General features: G+C 34.0%; 1 protein-coding gene across 5 annotated transcripts in view; it reads right to left on the bottom strand.

Moving 5' to 3' along the window:
* Map3k20 (mitogen-activated protein kinase kinase kinase 20) overlaps positions 1 to 20103 on the bottom strand; it is a 170231-nt gene that overhangs the window by 79372 nt on the left and 70756 nt on the right. For all 5 annotated transcript variants that reach the window (XM_046447168.2, XM_046447169.2, XM_046447167.2 and 2 more), the window contains exons 3-5: positions 14000 to 14087; positions 4724 to 4825; positions 623 to 688 (exon numbers count right to left, since the gene is read on the bottom strand). In XM_046447168.2, the coding sequence (XP_046303124.1) occupies positions 623 to 688; positions 4724 to 4825; positions 14000 to 14087 (256 nt within the window). The remainder of the gene's footprint in view (positions 1 to 622; positions 689 to 4723; positions 4826 to 13999; positions 14088 to 20103) is intronic.

Here is a 20103-nt window from a genome sequence, read left to right as displayed (position 1 = left end):
TAACTGCAAGTTATTTTAAAATGTTCACTCTCCAAAATATAAAACAAAGAATCATAAATAGACTATAGAAAGTACAAAAGTAGAGAAGGAAAAGAAAAAAGGCCTTTATTTCCAAACTCCTAAGCATACTGATCATTTTTGGGCACTATTCCAGGTAATATGGGCAAGGATGACATAAAAATTTATACCATATAATGAAGAAGTAACAGAAATGAAACTCAAAAATGCTAGTACAGAGAACCATGTAAACATAGAAAACTAAAAATACATGACTACACACTTTGACCCAGCAATACCTCTTTTAGGAAATGACTCCAAGGAAAAATTAGGGATGTGTTGAAAAATTTGGCTGGAAGGTATTAAACCAAACATTTCTTATCATAGGAAAAAATGTAAACAATCCAAATTGTCCACATTCTGTGCTATATTCATACAGTGGAACATTATGCAGCTTCCTCAAACAATATAGAGAATTTTGATATTTATTAACAGTGGAAAATTTTCATGGTATCAGTAGTGAGTCAAACATCAGGTCACAAAGGATAAATAAAGCATGATCCTTATTTCTATACACAGGTGCATGTAATCTGTAATGTGTAAAAAAAACATATCACTACATTACCATTTCTTGACTTGAGATCTCTGTGAATCACCTTAACAGGGGCCTCCATATGTAAATAGTGCATTCCTTTTCATACAAGAAAGAAAAAAGACTATTAATATTTTTCAATACTGCATCAGTATTACCATGCATATTTTCACAAAGAATTCAATAGCAGAAACTAAATCCACATGCTCTATTCTTCCAGGATTGATAAAACAGAAATAGGCTATGTCTACATTAGTAACATTTATTTAAGCAAGATTTATGTCTTAATCTCTTAGAGGTTGGAATTTGATTGGTACAGCTAGCTTCTTACAATACCTAGTAAGGACACCTTAGCTTTCTGGAATTTGTATGAATATAGCATGGGAATCACTGGAAAAAGTGCTCCATGACTAGGTATCCTACTACCAACTGCCTTCTGCACCCGCTAAAGTTGTTTCCCATTTGTATATGGATATCTGCAGGTTTGCAGTTACCCAGCTGGTTTATTTTTCTCAGTACTCATTCTAATAAGACCTGGGAATGAAGATAGGGCAGGAGTGGGAGCCGGGAGGACTGCTGAGTTATGACCGGTAAAGGATTTTATGATCTTAAGATAGAAAAATATATAGTAGTTACAAAATATTTTATTTTGTAAACTAAAATATTTTCACCAGGATAAATCTTTGAAATAATCTTTATTTAAACATACTACAAAATTCTCTCCAACATATTTATAATATGAATCAAGATACATAAGTATAAACTAAATGCATTCATTATTCTGAATAAAAAATTAGACTTTTTAAAAGATAATTTTTTGTGGTAACCTCCTTAGTAGTGTTTGACTCTTTTCATAAGTATATATTAGCTACACTTTTAGGAAAAAAATATTTTCTACTGAGTATTTATTTCTCCAGTTCTCTGTTCTAAATAATGGAGAAAATTGCCCCTTCCACTGCCAAATCAAACAGGTTCCTTTTGTTAATGAACTATCCATTGAAAACAATTTAATAATTAGGCTTTCATTTTTAAAAGTATATAGAATATTTCAATCTTATAAAGGTTAATTTATTAATAATCTATTATTCTGCTACTATTATGATTATTATATATTGAAGAAACATGAAAAGAACGAACACAGAAAATAAGAAAAAGTGTAAACTTCATATAATGATATCACTGAAAAGAGGGAAGTTAACAAAAGTATTAGAAATTAAATGTTCTTAAGAAAGAAGCAATTGGGACAAAGGGAATCTATTTTAATATGAAGTTCTACATACTTCAAACTATAAAAATTTAATAGTTACAACATGAGTAACATTTAATAATTTTATGATCCAATTTCATAGCTACTTCTCTCTTGATTTAGAAACAAATCCCTGAAATTTTTTCAGGTAAAATCTGTTTAATTACTATTAGAAACAAAGACAGTTTCAAGTATAAAAGCTTAAAATACAGGCAATTTCTTCCTCATGGCAGATTATTATTAAAAAGTACCATAAATTATTTGTGTGCAATGTATGGAATATACTTAAATAATATTTAGTGTACATATTACTATATAGTAATCATAATCATATAAAATTCTATTTAATTTGTTTTTATAAAATCAACTATAATTCAGCTTCATTTAGAAGGTTGAAAAATATGTCAATCAGGCTTAATATTCAGGGTTTCCTAAAAGAAAAAAAAAATCTGATGGTGTCATTGAGAAGACTTTTGGGGAGGATTTGGAATTAATGGTGACATTTCGAGGCTGGATCCAAGTTGATCTGCTTAATTGTTCCTTTATGCACTGTTGACTGACTTGTGACAATTTCAGATGGACTGCTTCAACTCCCATTCCTCTTCCCATCCAGAAACAAGTGAATCTTTTTTAGCTTTGAGGACGTAACTCTTTCAACAGCAATGATGGTGAGCAATGCCTACTTCAAAATGCACAGGTCCACTCTCATTAATGGAATGAATTATTCAGTCTCTGATTTCTCAACATATAGTTGTTTCAGTAACTTCAAATCACAGTTAAAACTGAGAGGTGCCTCGCTGAACTTGAACAGAATCAACAAGGTCAAGCTTTCCTATTTAATCTCCAAGTTCTACTAGCTTTCTAGAGAGGTTTGAAGTTATTCCTAAAGAATTGTTTCTTTTTCCTTTTTATAGGCCATCTAAAAGGATCTTTTAAAGTTAAAAAATTGTAATTATAAATAGGTAAAGACATCCTCAGCTGAGGCCAGATACATTAGTGCTTGCCTTTCGGACCAATTCACCAATCTGGCAAAGGGATTTTATTACTTCATAGATTTGGACTCTGTTCAGGGTGTCTACTTCCCCCCTCCTTTCCTACCCTTTACCTCAGGTTCTGCTTTGCTACTTTATTCTGTTCTGTTCTTTCCTGACCTTCTAATGCTAGTCAGGAACTCTTGAAAAACTCCAGAAGGTCACAGCTGTGCTAGAACCAAGAGACTTGCCCCAGATACAAATGATGTGGTAGGGGTGGGGTGGGGCGGGTGTGTGTGTGTATGTGTGTGTGTGTGTGTGTGTGTTATAGGCTACTAGGGACAACTTGAAGCAGAATGCTGATGTCATTCTGTCATTGTTGTCTATCCATGCTAAGCGCCATGAAGTAATAACATGGATGTAATTGGCCAAGCACCTTAAATATAAATATCTATAAGGTTAAGTGTCAAGAAGAGCCATGTGTGCATTTCCATTTGTGTAAATATATTTCCATAATACTGCAGGCAACACATAATCTTGCTTACACACAAGTGGTTCCTATACCTCTGACATGCAGAGAAGTGACTGTGATGTTACATGAAAATATCTTTTTTTAAAAAATATTTTTTAGTTGTCAGTGGGCCTTTATTTTAGTTATTTATATGTGGTGTCATGAATCAAACCCAGTGCCTCATGCATGCTGGGCAAGTGCTCTACCACTGAGCTACAACTCCAGCCCACATGAAAACATCTTAATGTGAAATTTCAAGATTGATTTGAGATGTTTGATGCATGAATACACAATTAAGTTCATTAATATACCCAAGCTTTACGTAGTTCATCCGAAACACAGAGCTTGTTATTCTTATAAGGTAATAAAACATCATTTAGTAGCAGAATCTAGCACGAAACCTTAAGAAAAATTTTAACTCTCCATATTTGAAGAATTTGACAGGTATGCATAAAACTTCAGTTAAGATAATTCCCAGAAGGACAGACTACTGCTTTCCTAAGTCATTGGGTGACCTTGCATTGAAAGCAAAGTATGAGCAGTTCTCTTTACATTTGCTTTGTAAAGAGATGTTTCTAGAGAATAGAGTAGCAAGATGCAAAGGAGTTAAGTGCCTCCAGTAAAATGCGGACACACTTGCTTCCTAGAGGTTACCAGAATACAAATGTAACTACCAGCATTCATTACTTAGATTATGTTGTTTCCAAAGTAACTCTGACAGTTACAAATGAAACTAAAAATGTTCAGTTCGAAAAATGGAAAAAAAAGATAAAAATAAATGGAATCTGAATTGCTTAAGAAAGCATTAGTCCCTGTAGGAATTTATGGTAGGTGGTGGGGGAGTAGACACCTTGTTTAGGGATTTTGCATATTAAAACTATTTTATTTCCAAAGGTGATATCCAAGTTTACACTGACTATAAAATAAAATCTGAGTTGCTCTTACATGGCAAGAGAAAACTTTTTTGGCGAGTCATTACTATTTTTAGTATATTACTATGTATACAAAATGAGTGGAGCTAATCCTACACTAAATCATGTTTTTAGATACTAGGGAGAGACTCTCACATGGACAACAGAATTATAATTTTTCCACTTAAAGTGTCAAGCAGCTGGTCAATTACAATGTCACAAAACAAGACTAAAACATTCACCCTGGAGTTTACTAATTTTGCAGAACTCTATTTTAGGAAAAGAAATGAATGATGAAAAAACAGAAAAGGAATTCAGGAGTTGAAAGGTAGTCACCTAAAATATGTACAGTGAATTGCAGAATTTTTTATATTACTTTTGTTCTGAAAAAAGAATATCTAAGAAACAGAATAAAAAAATTTCTGTCTTAAGTCCCCATGTCAGAGTGAGGAAATGCTCCCACCAATTCTGTAAGAATTCACCAAGCAATGTTACCTTTGGCTACGTCAGTGGCCCAGGTCATAATGTGATCCATGTCCATCTCCTCACTTCTGTTACTATTAATGTAATCATAGAGTGATCCCAGAGAAGCATATTCTATTTTAAAAGGAAAGAAAAGCACATAATCAAAACCAAGGAGCATTTCAGAAACAAGACTTTATATTTTCATCAACAAACAAAGTTAACAAAAGACATCCAAAGTATACAAAAATTTATTCTATGCTGTGTTTTCTAAAAGTTAATATCATTGGGGATAGGGGGAATCTGTGAAAGACAAGCCCGCTAACACAAAATGAACAGTAAACTTTAGTTGAGAATCAAAAGCCATTTAGAAGGAACTGAGAAACACAAAGAAGTGTTGGAAAAATGTACTTGAAACACAGACATGCAGGCAAATAGGTATTTCTTTAAAAGTTGTTATTCTGGTGAGATAAATACTATTAAATAAATAAATCAGAGTTTATGTTACAAACTGTCAACAAACCAATCCTTGTTGCATCTGGATTTAGAAGAGCTCTCAAAATACAAACACAGAAGGTCAAGAAAGTGAGAAGATTCTTTTAAAAATGGCTCTACTGAAGAATAAATTACATGCCATAAAATTCACTGCCTGTAAGTACACACTTTGATGATTTTTAGTAAAGTCAAGAGTTGGGCAACAATCATGACAGTCCAGTCTCAGAGCCTTTCTGCCATTCTAAACAATTCCCTCGCGCCGCTTAGAGTTAATCACTACTCTCACCCCCAGCCCGACAGTCTGCTTTTTCTCACTACCTGTGTGCATTTTCTGGATATTTCAGATAAATGGAATCAGACCAATTGTGGTTTTTGTGTCTGACTTTGCTCCCTCAGCAGTTTCCAAGGTTCATTCGTGTTGTGACATGTATCAATACTTCATCCCTTTTTATTGCTGAACACTCTTCTATGGTATGATATACTGCATTCATTTACCAGTTGAGAGACAACTGGGTTGTTCCCAGTTTTTTGTTAATATTATGAATAATGCTTCTCTCAACATTTGTGTCTGTGTGTGGAAATATGTACATTTCTTAGGTAGATTCTTGGGAGTAGGGATCATATGGTAAGTTTATCTTAATAAACTATGAAACTGCTTTACAATTTCAACAAGCAATAAGTGAGGGTTTCAGTTTCTCCATATTCTGTCAATACTTGGTACTATCTTTATGATTATGCTTCACTTGTACCAACAAGTGCAGCATACTTTTATTGGGTGTACCTTTAGTGGTATCTTGTAGTAGTTTTAATTTGCATTTTTCTAGTAATTAATGAAGTTAACATCTTTTCTTTTTGGTTCTTTATTTTTATATGTTCTTTATTTTTCCTTCCCATTACTGGGAATTGAACCCTGGTCACATACACTAGGCAAATGCTGTACCACTGAGCTACACCCCCGAGCCCCTTTTGTGTGTGTGTGTGTGTGTGTGTGTGTGTGTGTGTGTGTTGTTTTTTAAGCAAAATATCCATTCAAATCTCTTACCCATTTTGGGGTGGGGGGTACTGGGGATTGAACTCAGGGGCACTCAATCACTTAGCCTCATCCCCAACCCTATTTTGTATTTTATTTAGAGACAGGGTCTCTAACTGACTGGTTGCTTAGCACCTCACGGTTGCTGAGGCTGGCTTTGAACTTGCAATTCTCCTGTCTCAGCCTCCCAAGCCTCTGGGATTACAGGTGTGCGCCATCTCACCTGGCTTCTCTTGAGTTGTTTTATTGAATTCTAAGAGTTCTTTATTTTAGATACAAGTCCTTTATTAGATATATGATTTGCAAATCTTTTCTGAATCTGTCATTTGTCTTTCCATTCTCTTAAGAGCACGATTTTTCAAAGAGTAAAAATTCTTATTTATAGATTTTTCTTTCATGGGCTTGTACTGTTGGTGTCATATCTAAGAACTCTTTGCCTAATCCAAAGGCATGAAGAGTTTCTCCTATTCTTCTTCTAAAAGTTTTATAGGTTTAGCCCTTATACTTAGGTTATGATGCATTTTGAGTTAATTTTTGTCTAGGGCATGAGATAAGGATTTAAATTTGTTTGGTTTATGTATGGATTTTTAATCATCTCAGCATAATTTGCTGGAAAGACCATCTTTTGCTTATTGAATAGTCTTGGCCCCTTTGCTGAAAACCAATGCACAAATATTTTTTCCCCTAGGCTTGCTTTTGTTCCACTGATCTATATATATTAAGCCAACATTACACTGTGTTGATTATTGCAGACTTAAAATAAGTTTTGAAATAAAGCAGTCTTACACCTCAAACTTAAGAATTTATAAAGACTGGTTCGTCTTATTATAGGTCTTTTGTATTTCCATATAAATTTTAAGACTGTCTTGTCAAATTTTATAAATGCGAGATTTAGACAGGAATTGTACTGAACTTGTGGATCACCTGGGGAACACTGCTATCTTGTTAACAGTGAATCTTTTAAACCATGAACATGAAATATCTATTTAGATTTTCTTTTTTCTCAGTTATGTTCCCTAGTTTTCATTGTACAAATCTTACATTTATTTTGTTCAATTTATAATCAACTGTTTTATTTGTTTTGAAACTATTATGACAGAATTGTTTCTTAATTTCATTTTTAGTTTGTTCCATTTCTAGTATATAGAAGTAAAACTAATTTTTGTATGTTGACCTTGGATCTTTGTGACCTTGCTAAAAATGCATACTAGACTTAGAAATTTTTATTTTTGTAGATACCTTGGGATTTTCTACAGAAAGGATGTTAGAAAGACAGTTTTACTTCTTCCTTTCTGATTTGAATGCATTTCTTTCTTTTTCCTGCCTGATCTGACCGGCTAGAACCTTCAGTACATGCTGAAGAGATACGGTGAGAGTGAAACCTGTTGTTTTTTCCTCAGTCTCCTTGAAAACATCAAGCATTTCGCCATTAAATATGATGCGAGCTGTGGATTTCTGTAAATGCTATTTATCAGGTAAAGGAAATTTCTTTCTACTTTAGTCTGTTGAGAGTCTCATTATCAATGGGTGTTAATACTCTGTCATATGCTTTTTCGGTGTCTTGAAAGAGTCATATAAAGATCTTATCTTTTATTATATTTATCGACTATAGTGCCTTACATTAAATGATTTCAGATGTCAAGCCAACCTTGAATTTCTGGGAAAATTCCACTTGGTTCTGGTGTTCAGTCCTTTTTATGATATGTTAACACGGTTAAGGATTTTTGCATCTATTTATACAAGGGATATGTAGTTGTCTTATGTCTTAATGTGGCTTTGGTACAGGGATAATATTGACCTTAGAGAATATTGGCCTCTGTCTCCTGAAAGAGTGTGGATGGGTATTGTTTCTTCTCTAAACAGCTGCTAAAACTGACCAGTGAAATTATCTGGGCCAGGGCTCTTCTTTATGGAAATATCTTAAATTACTAATTCAAAAAATTTTCTTATAGGCTTATTATTGTTTTATTCTTGGTTCACTTTTGATACCTAGGGTCTTTTTAGGAAATTTGTTCATTGAATCTAAATACTAATTTGTTAATATAAAGTTGTTCATAACATTCCCTTATGATCTTTTAAAACTTCTGTAGGAGCCACAGTGCTGTCATCTCTTTGATTCCTGACTTTCCTAATTTGTATATTCTGTCCTTTCTTGTTCAATCTAATCAAAGGTCAATTTTATTGATAAAAAGATTTTTTAAAACAAATTTTTTCATGGAATTTTCTCCATTATTTTTCTGCTTTCTAGTTTATTGAGTTCTGTTCCCTTCATTGGCTTACTTTAGTTCTACTTTGTTCTTGTAGTTTCTTCAGGTTGAAGAAACTTCGTTTATCAATACTAAAACTGAGAACTATAAATTTCCCTGTAAATACTGCTCCAATTGCATTCTATAATCTTTCAACTTGAAACATTTTAAAACCCATTCAAATTTTTTTTCAGGATCAATATCCCATTTTTGTCCCAGGGGTATTTAGAAACATGTTGTTTAATTTCCGATATTTGGAAATTTTCCATATTTCTTTCATATTTTCATATTTTCTATTGTTGAATTCTAACATAATTCCACTGTGGTTTGAAAACATACATTGTACAATATCAATTCTTTAAGATACACTGAAACTTATTCATGGCCTTAGGATACGTTCTGGAGAATGTTCTATGTGTACTTAAAAAATATGTATTCTTTGTTGGATGCTGTGCTCTATATGTGTTAGGGAGAAAGAGGGGAAGAAGGAGAACTAGAGGTACAAAGCTTAACACATATTAAGAAATGTCTGGAACTATGAAGTCTGAATTATGACTTCAGGAAGTTATTAAAAGTAAGTTTTCTACAAACAACTTTACAAAGCAATGAGTCAGCCAGGCACAGTGGTGAACACTTGTAATCCCGGTGGCTCAGGAAGCTGAGGCAGGAGGATTGTGAGTTCAAAGCTAGCCTCAGGAACTTAGGGAGACCTTGTCTCAAAATAAAATACAAAAAAGGACTGGGGATGTGGCTCACTGGTTCAGTGCCCCTGAGTTCAAACTCTGGTACTAAAAAAAGAAAAAATAAACGAGTCAGGGTTATTATATCTTATGGGACTAAAATATCCAACAACCCTAATTCTGTGCCTTTGGGTACTTGTAGCTTAGGATAAATTTACAGATATTAACAGTCAGAGATCCAAAAACAACTATATTTCAAACATATTAGACTGTAGTGAAGGTCATATACTCTGAAAACCATGTAAAATAACTTTAAAAGTTATTCTAATGATGAACTAAACAATTTATTATTTCACTGAGTCACCAATTAAAAATTAACCCATTTCATCTCATAGATAATAGTTGAGAAAACAACTTGAAATTATCAGGTTTACTACACTATTACCACCAGTCTTATTTTGATAGTTAATGAAGATAAGATCCTCCCCACCAGGATACTAAAATTCCTGGATGCACGTTTTATATAAAATGATATATTGGGGCTGGGGTTGTGGCTCAGTGGTAGAACACTCATGTGTGAGGCACTGGGTTCGATCCTCAGCACCACATAAAAATAAATAAAATAAAGGTATTTTACAACTAAAAAAATTTTTTTAAATGACATATTATTTGCATATAACATAGGTAATCTTCCCATATACTATGGTCCCCTACTTAGAATAGTTCAGCTTATAATTTTTCAACTTTATAATGGTGTAAAAGTGATATACATTCAATAGAAAACATACTGTGAGTTTTGACCTTTTCCCAGGTCAGTAATACGCAGAACAATAATTTATCTACTTTCTTGCTGAGCAGGAATAGCAAGCCATAGTTCCCAGTCATAAGATCACAAGATTACAAGAGGAAAACAATCGATACTCCATGCGCACTGCGTTGCTAAGCTCAGATGTTCAGTAGGTTAGGTGCATTACATGTATTTTCAACTTAGGGTATTTTCAACTTAATGGAGGGTTTATCAGGACAAAATCCCAACACTAGAGGAGGGGCATCCATACTTTAATTCAGCTCTAAATTATTTATAATGCCTAATACAATGTAGAAACTATGTGAATAGTTGTATTATTTATTTATTTGTATTGTTTTATTATTATTTAAAAAATATTTTTGACCCTCTGTTGGTTTCATGAATGGGGAATATTCAGATACAGAAAGCCAAACATATTGAGTACTGTTGAATCAAATACCATTATCATGAAATCTCTTTATAATAAAATATCACCAAGACCAAACTTAGTTTGGATCATAAACAGCAGAACAAATGAATTTGGGCAAATGTCTGCAAACTGCTATAATAAAAACTGACATGTCTTTAATTGGCTAAAAAGATCAGCACAATATCAAAATGCAAATTAAATGTGTCTGTGCTTAAAATAAATCAATATAAAGTTAAAGGAAATGAGATTGGGCACTTAAATTTGTATGCTTTCCATGGTCAAATTTAATGAGAACTTGGGCTTGCTGACAAATCATGCAGAATTAGTATCCTCTCTTAGTGTAGTGGTAAAAGGTAACACAGAGGGGCTGGAGATGTGGCTCAGTGGTAGAGGGCTTGTCTGGCATGCATGAGGCCCTGGGTTTAATCTCTAGCACTACAAGAAAAACAAAAACAAAACCAAAAAAATGGCAATATGGAATAGGTGACAAACAAGGGGTGCTATCAGCCCCTGAGAACAAAGATGCAGCCCCTTAGGTCTCTGGAATCCCAAATTGCTTTCCCTGAAACCATGAGACCCAGTCTGGCAGCCCTTTTTTACACTTGGAATATCAGGTACTTTGAGTTGGGGTTCCCCTCCCATTCCGCATGCAACAAAAGGGCTACATGATCTAGTATCTAACAACTCCTTTCTCCCTCTCATAGGGAAGTATTTATGATAGTATGTATGCATGTATATTAAAGAATGAGACTAGTACAGAACTGAGCCGTTTCCAAAGATCGAAGAAAAGACAGCCCATTATTTTATCTTATCTCTTGACTTTGGAGTTTCTGCTTATTCCATTTCTTTGTTACTGTAGGGGAATGACGGTCATCCCTTCTAAGGGAAATAAATTAGCAGCTGCTTCTTAGACATTTTACCAGGCCTCCTTATAATCAGGTTTTATAAGTCTGTAATGAAAAGTTTCAGCAAGCACACATGCATAAATGTGCACATACACTCTCTCTCAGAGATCCTCTCTTTTTATACCTTCATTTACATGAGAAAACCGAGATATACAGAGATCCTCAGTGACCCATCTACGAAGCTTTGGCAGAGTCAAGACAAGATCTCAGATCTTCTAATTCCCATTTCAGCACTCATTCCATTCCATTACTCTGATAAATCATTCTATCAAGCCCTCAGTATGACTGACAATAGTTGCTGGCTGCAACAACATTTTCTATTAACAAAAAACTCCAAGTTATACAAACTCAAAAGCCATTCAAACATCCTCTTTTGGAGTCCACAACATCTGATACAGATGACAAGATTCACAGAGGGCTACCTAGCTAGTCTGGATGAGCAAAGTCTGTTGGCTGCCTATCTTTATTTTTCCCTTCACGTCTTCACACTAAGACTTGTATTCATTTCAAGAGGCAGGGTAAGTGCTATCATCCCTAATCCATTGGATTATTTTACCCCAAAACTTGGCTTAGTTGGTATATGTACTGCTATCCATGTACAGAGCATAGCTTTATCCTAATGCTGCACAAGGTTGACTGAAAAGGTTTGAATAAATAAACACTGAGTTAAAACTAAATCTCTAGCAAAAACAACAATCACCAAATTAATACATTTAAGAGCACTGAAACTTCTCTAATAGATCTCTTTAATAATCAACTTTAACAGGTAAATAAGAGAGCAATAAGTATACAATTTGTTATTATGCTACAATTCTGAAATGTTATTTTAAAGAAATGTTTAATGTTAACAGTTGCTTACTTACTGGCTCTGGAGGGAAACAGATCCATCAAGAACTAATCAATTTAAGCAAAGAATTTGGGTAGGAAATGCTAAAAGGATGCATGAAATAAATGACTAGCTAATTTGATACAAATACTAAATAAAATCAAACTTATCACTCAGTTCCCTCCTTTGAATGAGGTAATTCAGATTGAATATGCTGGCCAAGAATGAATTTGTTCACATCTTCCTTGGAACTGACAGTAAGAAAAGAACCTGCACCCTGACTCAAGTTCCCATTTCTACAATTCATCCTCACCTCAAGATACTAGAAAACTCCATGAATAGCCCATTGACCTACTTAGGCTAAAATCTTCTCCAAAGCATTATACATCAAGGGTACAATAGAAACAGCAGAGTTTCTAATCTTTTTGGTAGACAGAAATAGCCTCTACTAGGCAAGAATAGCATCAGCCACCAATGAGGATCAGAAAACTAGATTCACATGTATAAAAATAAAAAAAAAAATGAATTTGGGGAAAAGGTGCCATAAGATAATTGAGTTAGGAAAAGGTCTAATTCTAAGTCAGAAAACTGATACAAAAGGTTAGATATGATTTATCCCTAACACCAAACACAACTGGAGGTATCAATGTTAATAAGAAACACAGGCTCAAGAGGAAAATTGCAGCATATCCCATTTCTGATACAAGCCTAAAGGTAGCAATTTGGGCTAAAAGTCCCTCCAGCTAAGAACCTATGTAAAAATGCTACTAAAGAGCAAAAGCATGTTAAACTACATATCGTCAGAAGACCGAAGTAATAGCAAACATGTCCCTGTGAATTGAAGAACAAGTAAGCTCATAGCCTTCCAGAACCTGGCTTGCATTCAAAAGGAGCTTCAAGAAAACTTAGTCTGGGAAATGTGAACCCCTCTGTTTCTACCACTCGCTGGAGGACTCTGGGAAAGTCACTTTGATTAGAATTTTAGTTTCTTACTTGTAAAATAGAAATTATTTCACCTTACTCAAAGAGTTATTGTAAGCATTAGGTAAGATAATCTATAAGAAAGTACCTAACATAATTATTTGTTTAATGAGGGTGTTTTATTGCTATTTTCTTTAAAGACAATCCAGGCTCTTACTACTGTGGTGGAAGAAAATAGAGCTATTCTTTCAGAGGTTTTTTTTTTTTTTTTGGTTTGCTTTTAATCAAAGAAGTGCCATGATAAAGAACTGACCAAAGTTACTTACTTTAAAATTGAACTTATAGTTACTGTAGACCTAAAGCTTCCCATTGGATTGTACAAATATAATCACAGAATATTAAAAATAGGTCTTTCTGTTTCACATTACAAAATATTCTATGTGCTCATTTTTGAAAAGGGTATTTCCATCAGTTAAAAAAAATCACTGCTGCAAATTAAGTGATAATTTGGTTCAAGGTCATTATCAGATCAGATGACCAAACCTGAAAAATACTGTTCTCAAGTCAGAGACCTTGAAGAAAAAATGCTCTAATGGGATTAAAATGCCTTGCAAAGAATTACAGCATGAATAGCTCAAGAAATCTTAATTTATAAAAGGTCACAGAGTTACAAAAAACATCTCTCATTTCAACTAATTAAATGAAATTTTAGTTAAACGGCACCTTTAAGTATTGGCATTGCAGCTGCGAGTGCATTTAAATAGCATTTACGCAGATATAATTAGCACAATTAAACATGGGTAGAAGTGGAAACACTATTCTTAATTATATTGATATAATCAAATTTATTAATGCTTTATAGCAACAAAAGTGACATCTGACAGTAGTACACAATTCATGAGTGAACCTAATATTAAGCATTTTAGCATATTAAGCAATCTAAAGCTAGGTAATTAGGGAAAGAAAGAAGTCAAATAATGAGTTCCTACCTGTGACGATACCATAGTTGGGAGGTTCAAGAATTACTCCATAAAACTGGATGATGTTTCTGTGACTGAGGACACTCAGTATTTCTGCCTGTACAAAAATCAAATGCAAAATTATATAAAATTCCATTTATAATAGCCTAATAAAATAGGATTCCTACTCAATTTTATTTACTTACATTTACAGAGATATACAACAATATGTGATGCTGAGAAAATAGTCTTTAGTGAAATACTTGAAAGTTAAAAAATTTCTTTTGAAGCTTTATGAAAATTTAAAAAGGAAATGAGGCTGAAGAGGCAACCAAAGAGGTGGGTACTAGAAAATCTGCATGACTGACAGTGAGGAGGGTGACTCAAGAGGTAGATGCCATATAGTTAAAGCCCTTCTCCTAATAACAAAATATATATTTTCTTCTGCATAATATCTCTTTTGGGAGGCCACAGCAAGTCTAAACTTCTGTTGATAGTATGAGTCAAAATTAAGGTAGAGATTTTCAAATATTAATGGAAGAGATTCAGGTAATACCCATTTATATTATTACCTAATAATTTATTCCAGATATAGTATTGTTCTTTTTTGTATGCAAGTTACTGTAAAAATAAAAGGTAGGCTCTTGACCTTCACGGTGATCTGATAGGACACCATGTTTGTATACTTTGAAATATATTAATACAGAAAACTGCATTGAAGAGTGACATTGCAAAAAATAGTTATTAAACTTGTTAAAATAGAAAAACAGACATACCACCTTGCATACTTGACAATGTCTATAGAATATTAGATACTGCCTAGATAAATCATATATATTCATTGAAATTTTATTATTTTATGGAGATAAACTATAGTTAATCAATTATAAATATAATGAAGCATAAAATCATGGGAGTTAAATATAAAAAATGTTTTATATTTTAAGTGAAAGTTATGTTATTAGCAATAAGAAAATAGTAGATTTTTAAGATCTCACCCAGAAAGGGGATCATCAAGAAAAATATCTTCATTAACAAAAATGGATGACTGGCAAGTGGTGCACACCTGTAATCCCAGCAGCTCAGGAGGCTGAGGCAGGAGAATTGCAAGTTCAAAGCCAGCCTCAGCAAAAGCAAGGCGCCAAGCAACTCAGTGAGACCCTGTCTCAAAATTTAAACACAAAGCAGTGGGTGCTGGGAATGTGGTTCATTGGTTGAGTCCTCCAAGCTCAATCCTCAGTACCACTACCCCACCAAAAAAAACATGGAGAAGCCCTGGTCAGAAGGGGGAACCCAGATGCTTGCCTAACAGGTGTGAGGCCCTGGGTTCAATTTCCAGTACTACCAATAAAAACAATTTTTTTAAAGAAGGAAGAGGAAGAGGACAGGGAGAAAGAGGAAGAAGAATGGGACCTGCCCTTTGGGAATCTGCACATATGAATTAATATATTTTTTATAGGGTAAGAGTTGAGATTTCATTAAAAACATAATCTGGGGTTGGGATTGTGGCTCAGTGGTAGAGCGCTTGCCTAGCACGTGCGGAGGCCCTGGGTTCGATCCTCAGCACCACATAAAAATAAATAAATAAAATAAAGGTATTGTGTCCAACTAAAATATAAATATTTGAAAAAAACCCATAATCTGTGAAACTGTTTTTGAGGGTAATACAAATAGGTAGAAAACAGGTTTGAGGAATGGCAGGGGGTTAATATGGAATAGAGAAAGGAAAATTATCATTGATTAGATAAGACACTTATCAAGGCTGAGCTGACAGTGTTTTTCTTTTGTGTTGAAGGGGGCTATCATTGCTTAGACAAACAATTCCTTAGCACCCATCAAGTGCCTACTAGGTGCAGAGCCTCTGTGTTTACCAAGAACCACCCTCACATACTTCCCAATTAGGAAAAAAATGCCTTACTTGGGCATCACAACTATTCATCTACATGGCAATTCTAAATTCTCATTATGAAATGATACAGGATTTCAAGGATGGTGGAATGTGATGGACATCATTATCCAAAGTACATGTATGAAGACACGAATTGGCTGTCAACATACTTTATATACAGAGATATAAAAAATTGTGGTATATATGTGTAATAAGAATTGTAATGCAAAAAAAGTACATGTATAAAGACATGAATTGGCATGAACATACTTTATATACAAAGATATGAAAAATCATGCTCTATATATGTAGTAAGAATTATAATGCATTCCACTGTCATGTATTTAAAAAATAAAATAAATTAAAAAAAAAGAATTCACACAAAGTTTGGAAATCACAAGCTACCCTATTTTCAGTGGCAGATCAACACTTTGGGAATAAAGCATTAGAATGCAATGTGAGAAAAGCAGTAGAGTTATGTCTGGATTGGTATTTGTCAAACTAGAAACTACTACCCTTTGGTATATTCTTTGGGGTATCTGAATTCTGTGACCATTAAAAATTTCTGTGTCAGTAATGAACAAATATGGGAATATTTTTAATCCTTGGATGACCACTTTATAAATCAGGAGACTTTTAGTGTTCCAGCTTATTTTCATGTTTATATTTAAGGTTTTGCCAAGCAATACCTTGAGGAAGATAGTGTTTATTCCTTTTAGAAGTTGGTAAGTATGAACACAAGACTACCCTTTTGCAGTGTACTTTGAAAGTAAAGGACATTTTCCTGGAATAAGGATTTAGGTTTTTATTTAATGAACTCAGAATCTGATTTAACAACATGAAAACAACACAATACTTTAGAGTGCTGTACTAGTTTCATGGAAATAGGCTAATAATCAACAGGCAGACAATAAGTGACGGGTTTGTAAAAAATAAAAAAGTCAAATGATATCAGGATGCTAGCAATTCAGACAAGCTCCAACAGAAACAAGCGTGGAGTTAACTGAATGATGAAAACCTGTGCTCCCAGCAGTCAGTACCTGATAGTAAGTACCTACAGGTGTCTGTTTGCAACAGTGTTATTATTCCATTATTTCCTAGATTTACATTCTGAGACACACTAGTAGATGGACTGTCCACCAAAATAATGTATTAGTGATTTAAAAATAAGTTTGCTGTTAAAAAGGAAACATAATAATGATGACAGCTAAATTAATAATGGTCCATCATGCCAAAAAATTTTTACATTATTAAAACCAACATAAACCATTTGCTTTCAGTAAATATAATTTTATACAAATTGTTAATTTCAATTGTATTGATTTTGGTTTTATCTTTAACTGAAAATTTAATTTTGATTTTTATAGGTATATGAGCTATTCTCAACTTCTTGTGTCTACTTCAGTTACAATGAGTAATAATTTTTGTCAACACTTGAAATCCAGAAGTCTTAATTTTTCCTATATAGGATCTACACATTTTAAACTTTGCAAAACACTATTCTAAGGACTCAGACAGACACTTGTACCCAATTTCATACAGCATTACTAACAATAGCCAAAAGTGATAACAAGTGTTCATATGCTGACAAACATGTGATGTGTAAATACTACTTCAGCCATAAATGGAATTAATTCTGATACATGCTGTTAAATGGATGAACCTTGAAAACTTTTCTGAAATGTACTTAGTAGGTAAATTCAGAGAGAAAGCATACTAGACAGATTAGAGGTTACCAGAGGCTGGGCAGAGGAGGAGATGGGGAGTTATTTCTTAATAGTTTCAGAGCTTCTGTTAGGGGTGATGAAAAATTTTGAAAATAGATGGTGTCAATGACTGCATAATGCTGTAAATATAATTAAATCATCTGAATTACACATTTAAATAGTTAAAATGGCAAATTTTATGCTATATATATATTTTACCACAATAAAAAAGCTTGAAAGATGATTAGACTTTTGCAGAGATTATCAGAATCTATGTATTCAATAATCATCTTAAGGTCTAAATAACCATGGAATAAATATGTAATTGTTCAGATTAGGATTTGAGGATCTAAGGAGTAGCTGAGACTTCAACAATTTTAACTCAAGCTCCAACATACTCCAAAAAGTAAGGGTCTCAATCAGAGGAATGAATGGTGTAGCCAAAACTCTACGTATAAAAATATCTATGAGGAATGCATGTATCAATGGACAAAAATGCCTATGCTCTATCTTTGCAGTGAAATGTGTGCCTGCTCTCACTGTTTAGAGCTGAGGCCAGTTCCTTCTTCCCTTCCTTCCTTCTTACTTTCTTTATAGAAAAAATTACAAGAGTTTCAGTTTGTTAATAAACCTGGAGAGGAGGTAAGTGTTTTGTTGTTAGTTTCATCTGGCATTTCTATTTGTTTATATGCAGAGATGAGCTATTAGCTTAGTGTGCCATGTTCCCAGAAGTTGACCAGCACACAGGTTCCAAAAGACTAATTCCATTGGAGATATTAAAAGAAGTCAAAGATCAGTTTTAATTCCCTTCCTTAAAGGACTTTCTCAACAGTTTAAGATAAGATTAGTATCTCCACCTTCAGTGATACCATCCCTTTCCTTAATTCAAAATTATTTTTCAGGGAGGGGAGGGGAGCCCAGTGATAGAACAATTGCTTAGCATGCCTCAGGGCCTGGGGTTTAATCTCTAGCATCAACAACAACAACAACAACAAAAAAAAAAACTGAAAACTTTTTATCACCCAAGCCCCAAATTAAAACTTATTTAATTTTGGAAAGCTGCCACAATATTCTTAAAGATTCGACATCTTTAAAACTTATTTTGTATCTTCTATAGTCCATTGATAAGTCTATGTGTGTTTATATGACAAAAATATTAAAAATAAAACTGAATTCAGTGGTGCATGCCTATAATCCCAGGGACTTGGGAGGCTGAGGCAGGAGGATTGAAGTTCCAGGCCAGCAGCAATTTAGCAAGACACCATGTCAAAAAAAAAAGAGGAAACTGAGGGGTGTGGCTCAGTGGTTAAGCACCCCTGGGTTCAATCCCTGGTACCAAAACAAACAAGCAAACAAACTGAATTAGCTTCTTTTTGTGAAATAAAAATAAAACACAGATATGACAACAACCTATTAATTGCTATAATGAAAACTGTAGTGTATGAAGCCCCACATCACTAAGCTGGAAGTCTCCATTCACATCCTATATTTGGAACAAGCTTTATGGCCCTATGCTGCTGAGCTGGACCATGTCTCAGCAGGGTACATGCTTCCACCTATGATGTGGCTGGCATGAACACAGGGTATACTCTTACTGCCCATGAATGGCAATGGCTCCTTTTTGTTCTCTGTTGTATTTGTTTAAACATACTACTCCACAGACCCTGATCTATAAGATCCTTATCAATTCTAAGATTCTGGATTGCATGTGAGTATGATAGTAAGAGAAAGAAAAGTGGCTCATCCAGTCATTCAGCTGACACAGTCAACTAAGCACACTGTAAAAGTAAGGTCAAAGGCCCTCTCCAGAGACAGCTCTGTCTCCAAAATACCAATATGGGTCCCAGGTCACTATAAGCTGCCAAAATTCAAGAAAAGATATGTGATGATCCCATAAAAAAAAAAATAGGTAACAAGAGGAGGGGAGAAAAGAAGATGGTACTGGGGATGAGACTGATCAAATTATATTATGCTCATGCAAGAATATGGCATAATGAATCCTACTATTATGTAGAATAATAATGTACCAATAAAATAAACTAAATGATATATACAGAAGAATGGGAAGAAATAAAACAAAACATTAATTGTGGTTATCTATCTCAAGAAAGAATCATAGGTTATTTTAAATTTTTTATATTTCCTAAACTATAATAAGCATGTATAATTTTTAAAACCAGAAAAAGCAATAAGAGCATGTTGTATGTAATATATATATGATAAGAACATATAAATATGGAGTTGAAAATATTAATTTACAAGTAAATTCACATTCTCCCTAGCACTGAGGCATCAAAAAGTAAAACTCTATCTTCCCAGGATACTACAGGCATATAAAAACTAGGGTAGTTAACTTGTGACCTGTCAGCTTCTCCTGACATGGATCTGGAACAAACTAATGTTCATCCAGGTTCCTCCTACAGAAGGCCATGGGTTCCGAGAGCCACAGCGCTAAGGACACAGGCAAAGGAGATGAGCACACTTTAGATGGATTTCTACCTGCTCAGTACCAGGCTCTGAATGTTTTTACATGATACTCC

This window comes from Marmota monax, unplaced genomic scaffold (assembly GCF_021218885.2).
Source record: "Marmota monax isolate L192 unplaced genomic scaffold, Marmota_monax_Labrador192_F-V1.1 WCK01_AAM20220418_F8-fsc00007, whole genome shotgun sequence".
Taxonomy (NCBI): Eukaryota; Metazoa; Chordata; class Mammalia; order Rodentia; family Sciuridae; genus Marmota; species Marmota monax.
Note: the sequence above shows the minus strand (reverse complement) of the source record. Positions and strands in the feature narration are given on the sequence as shown.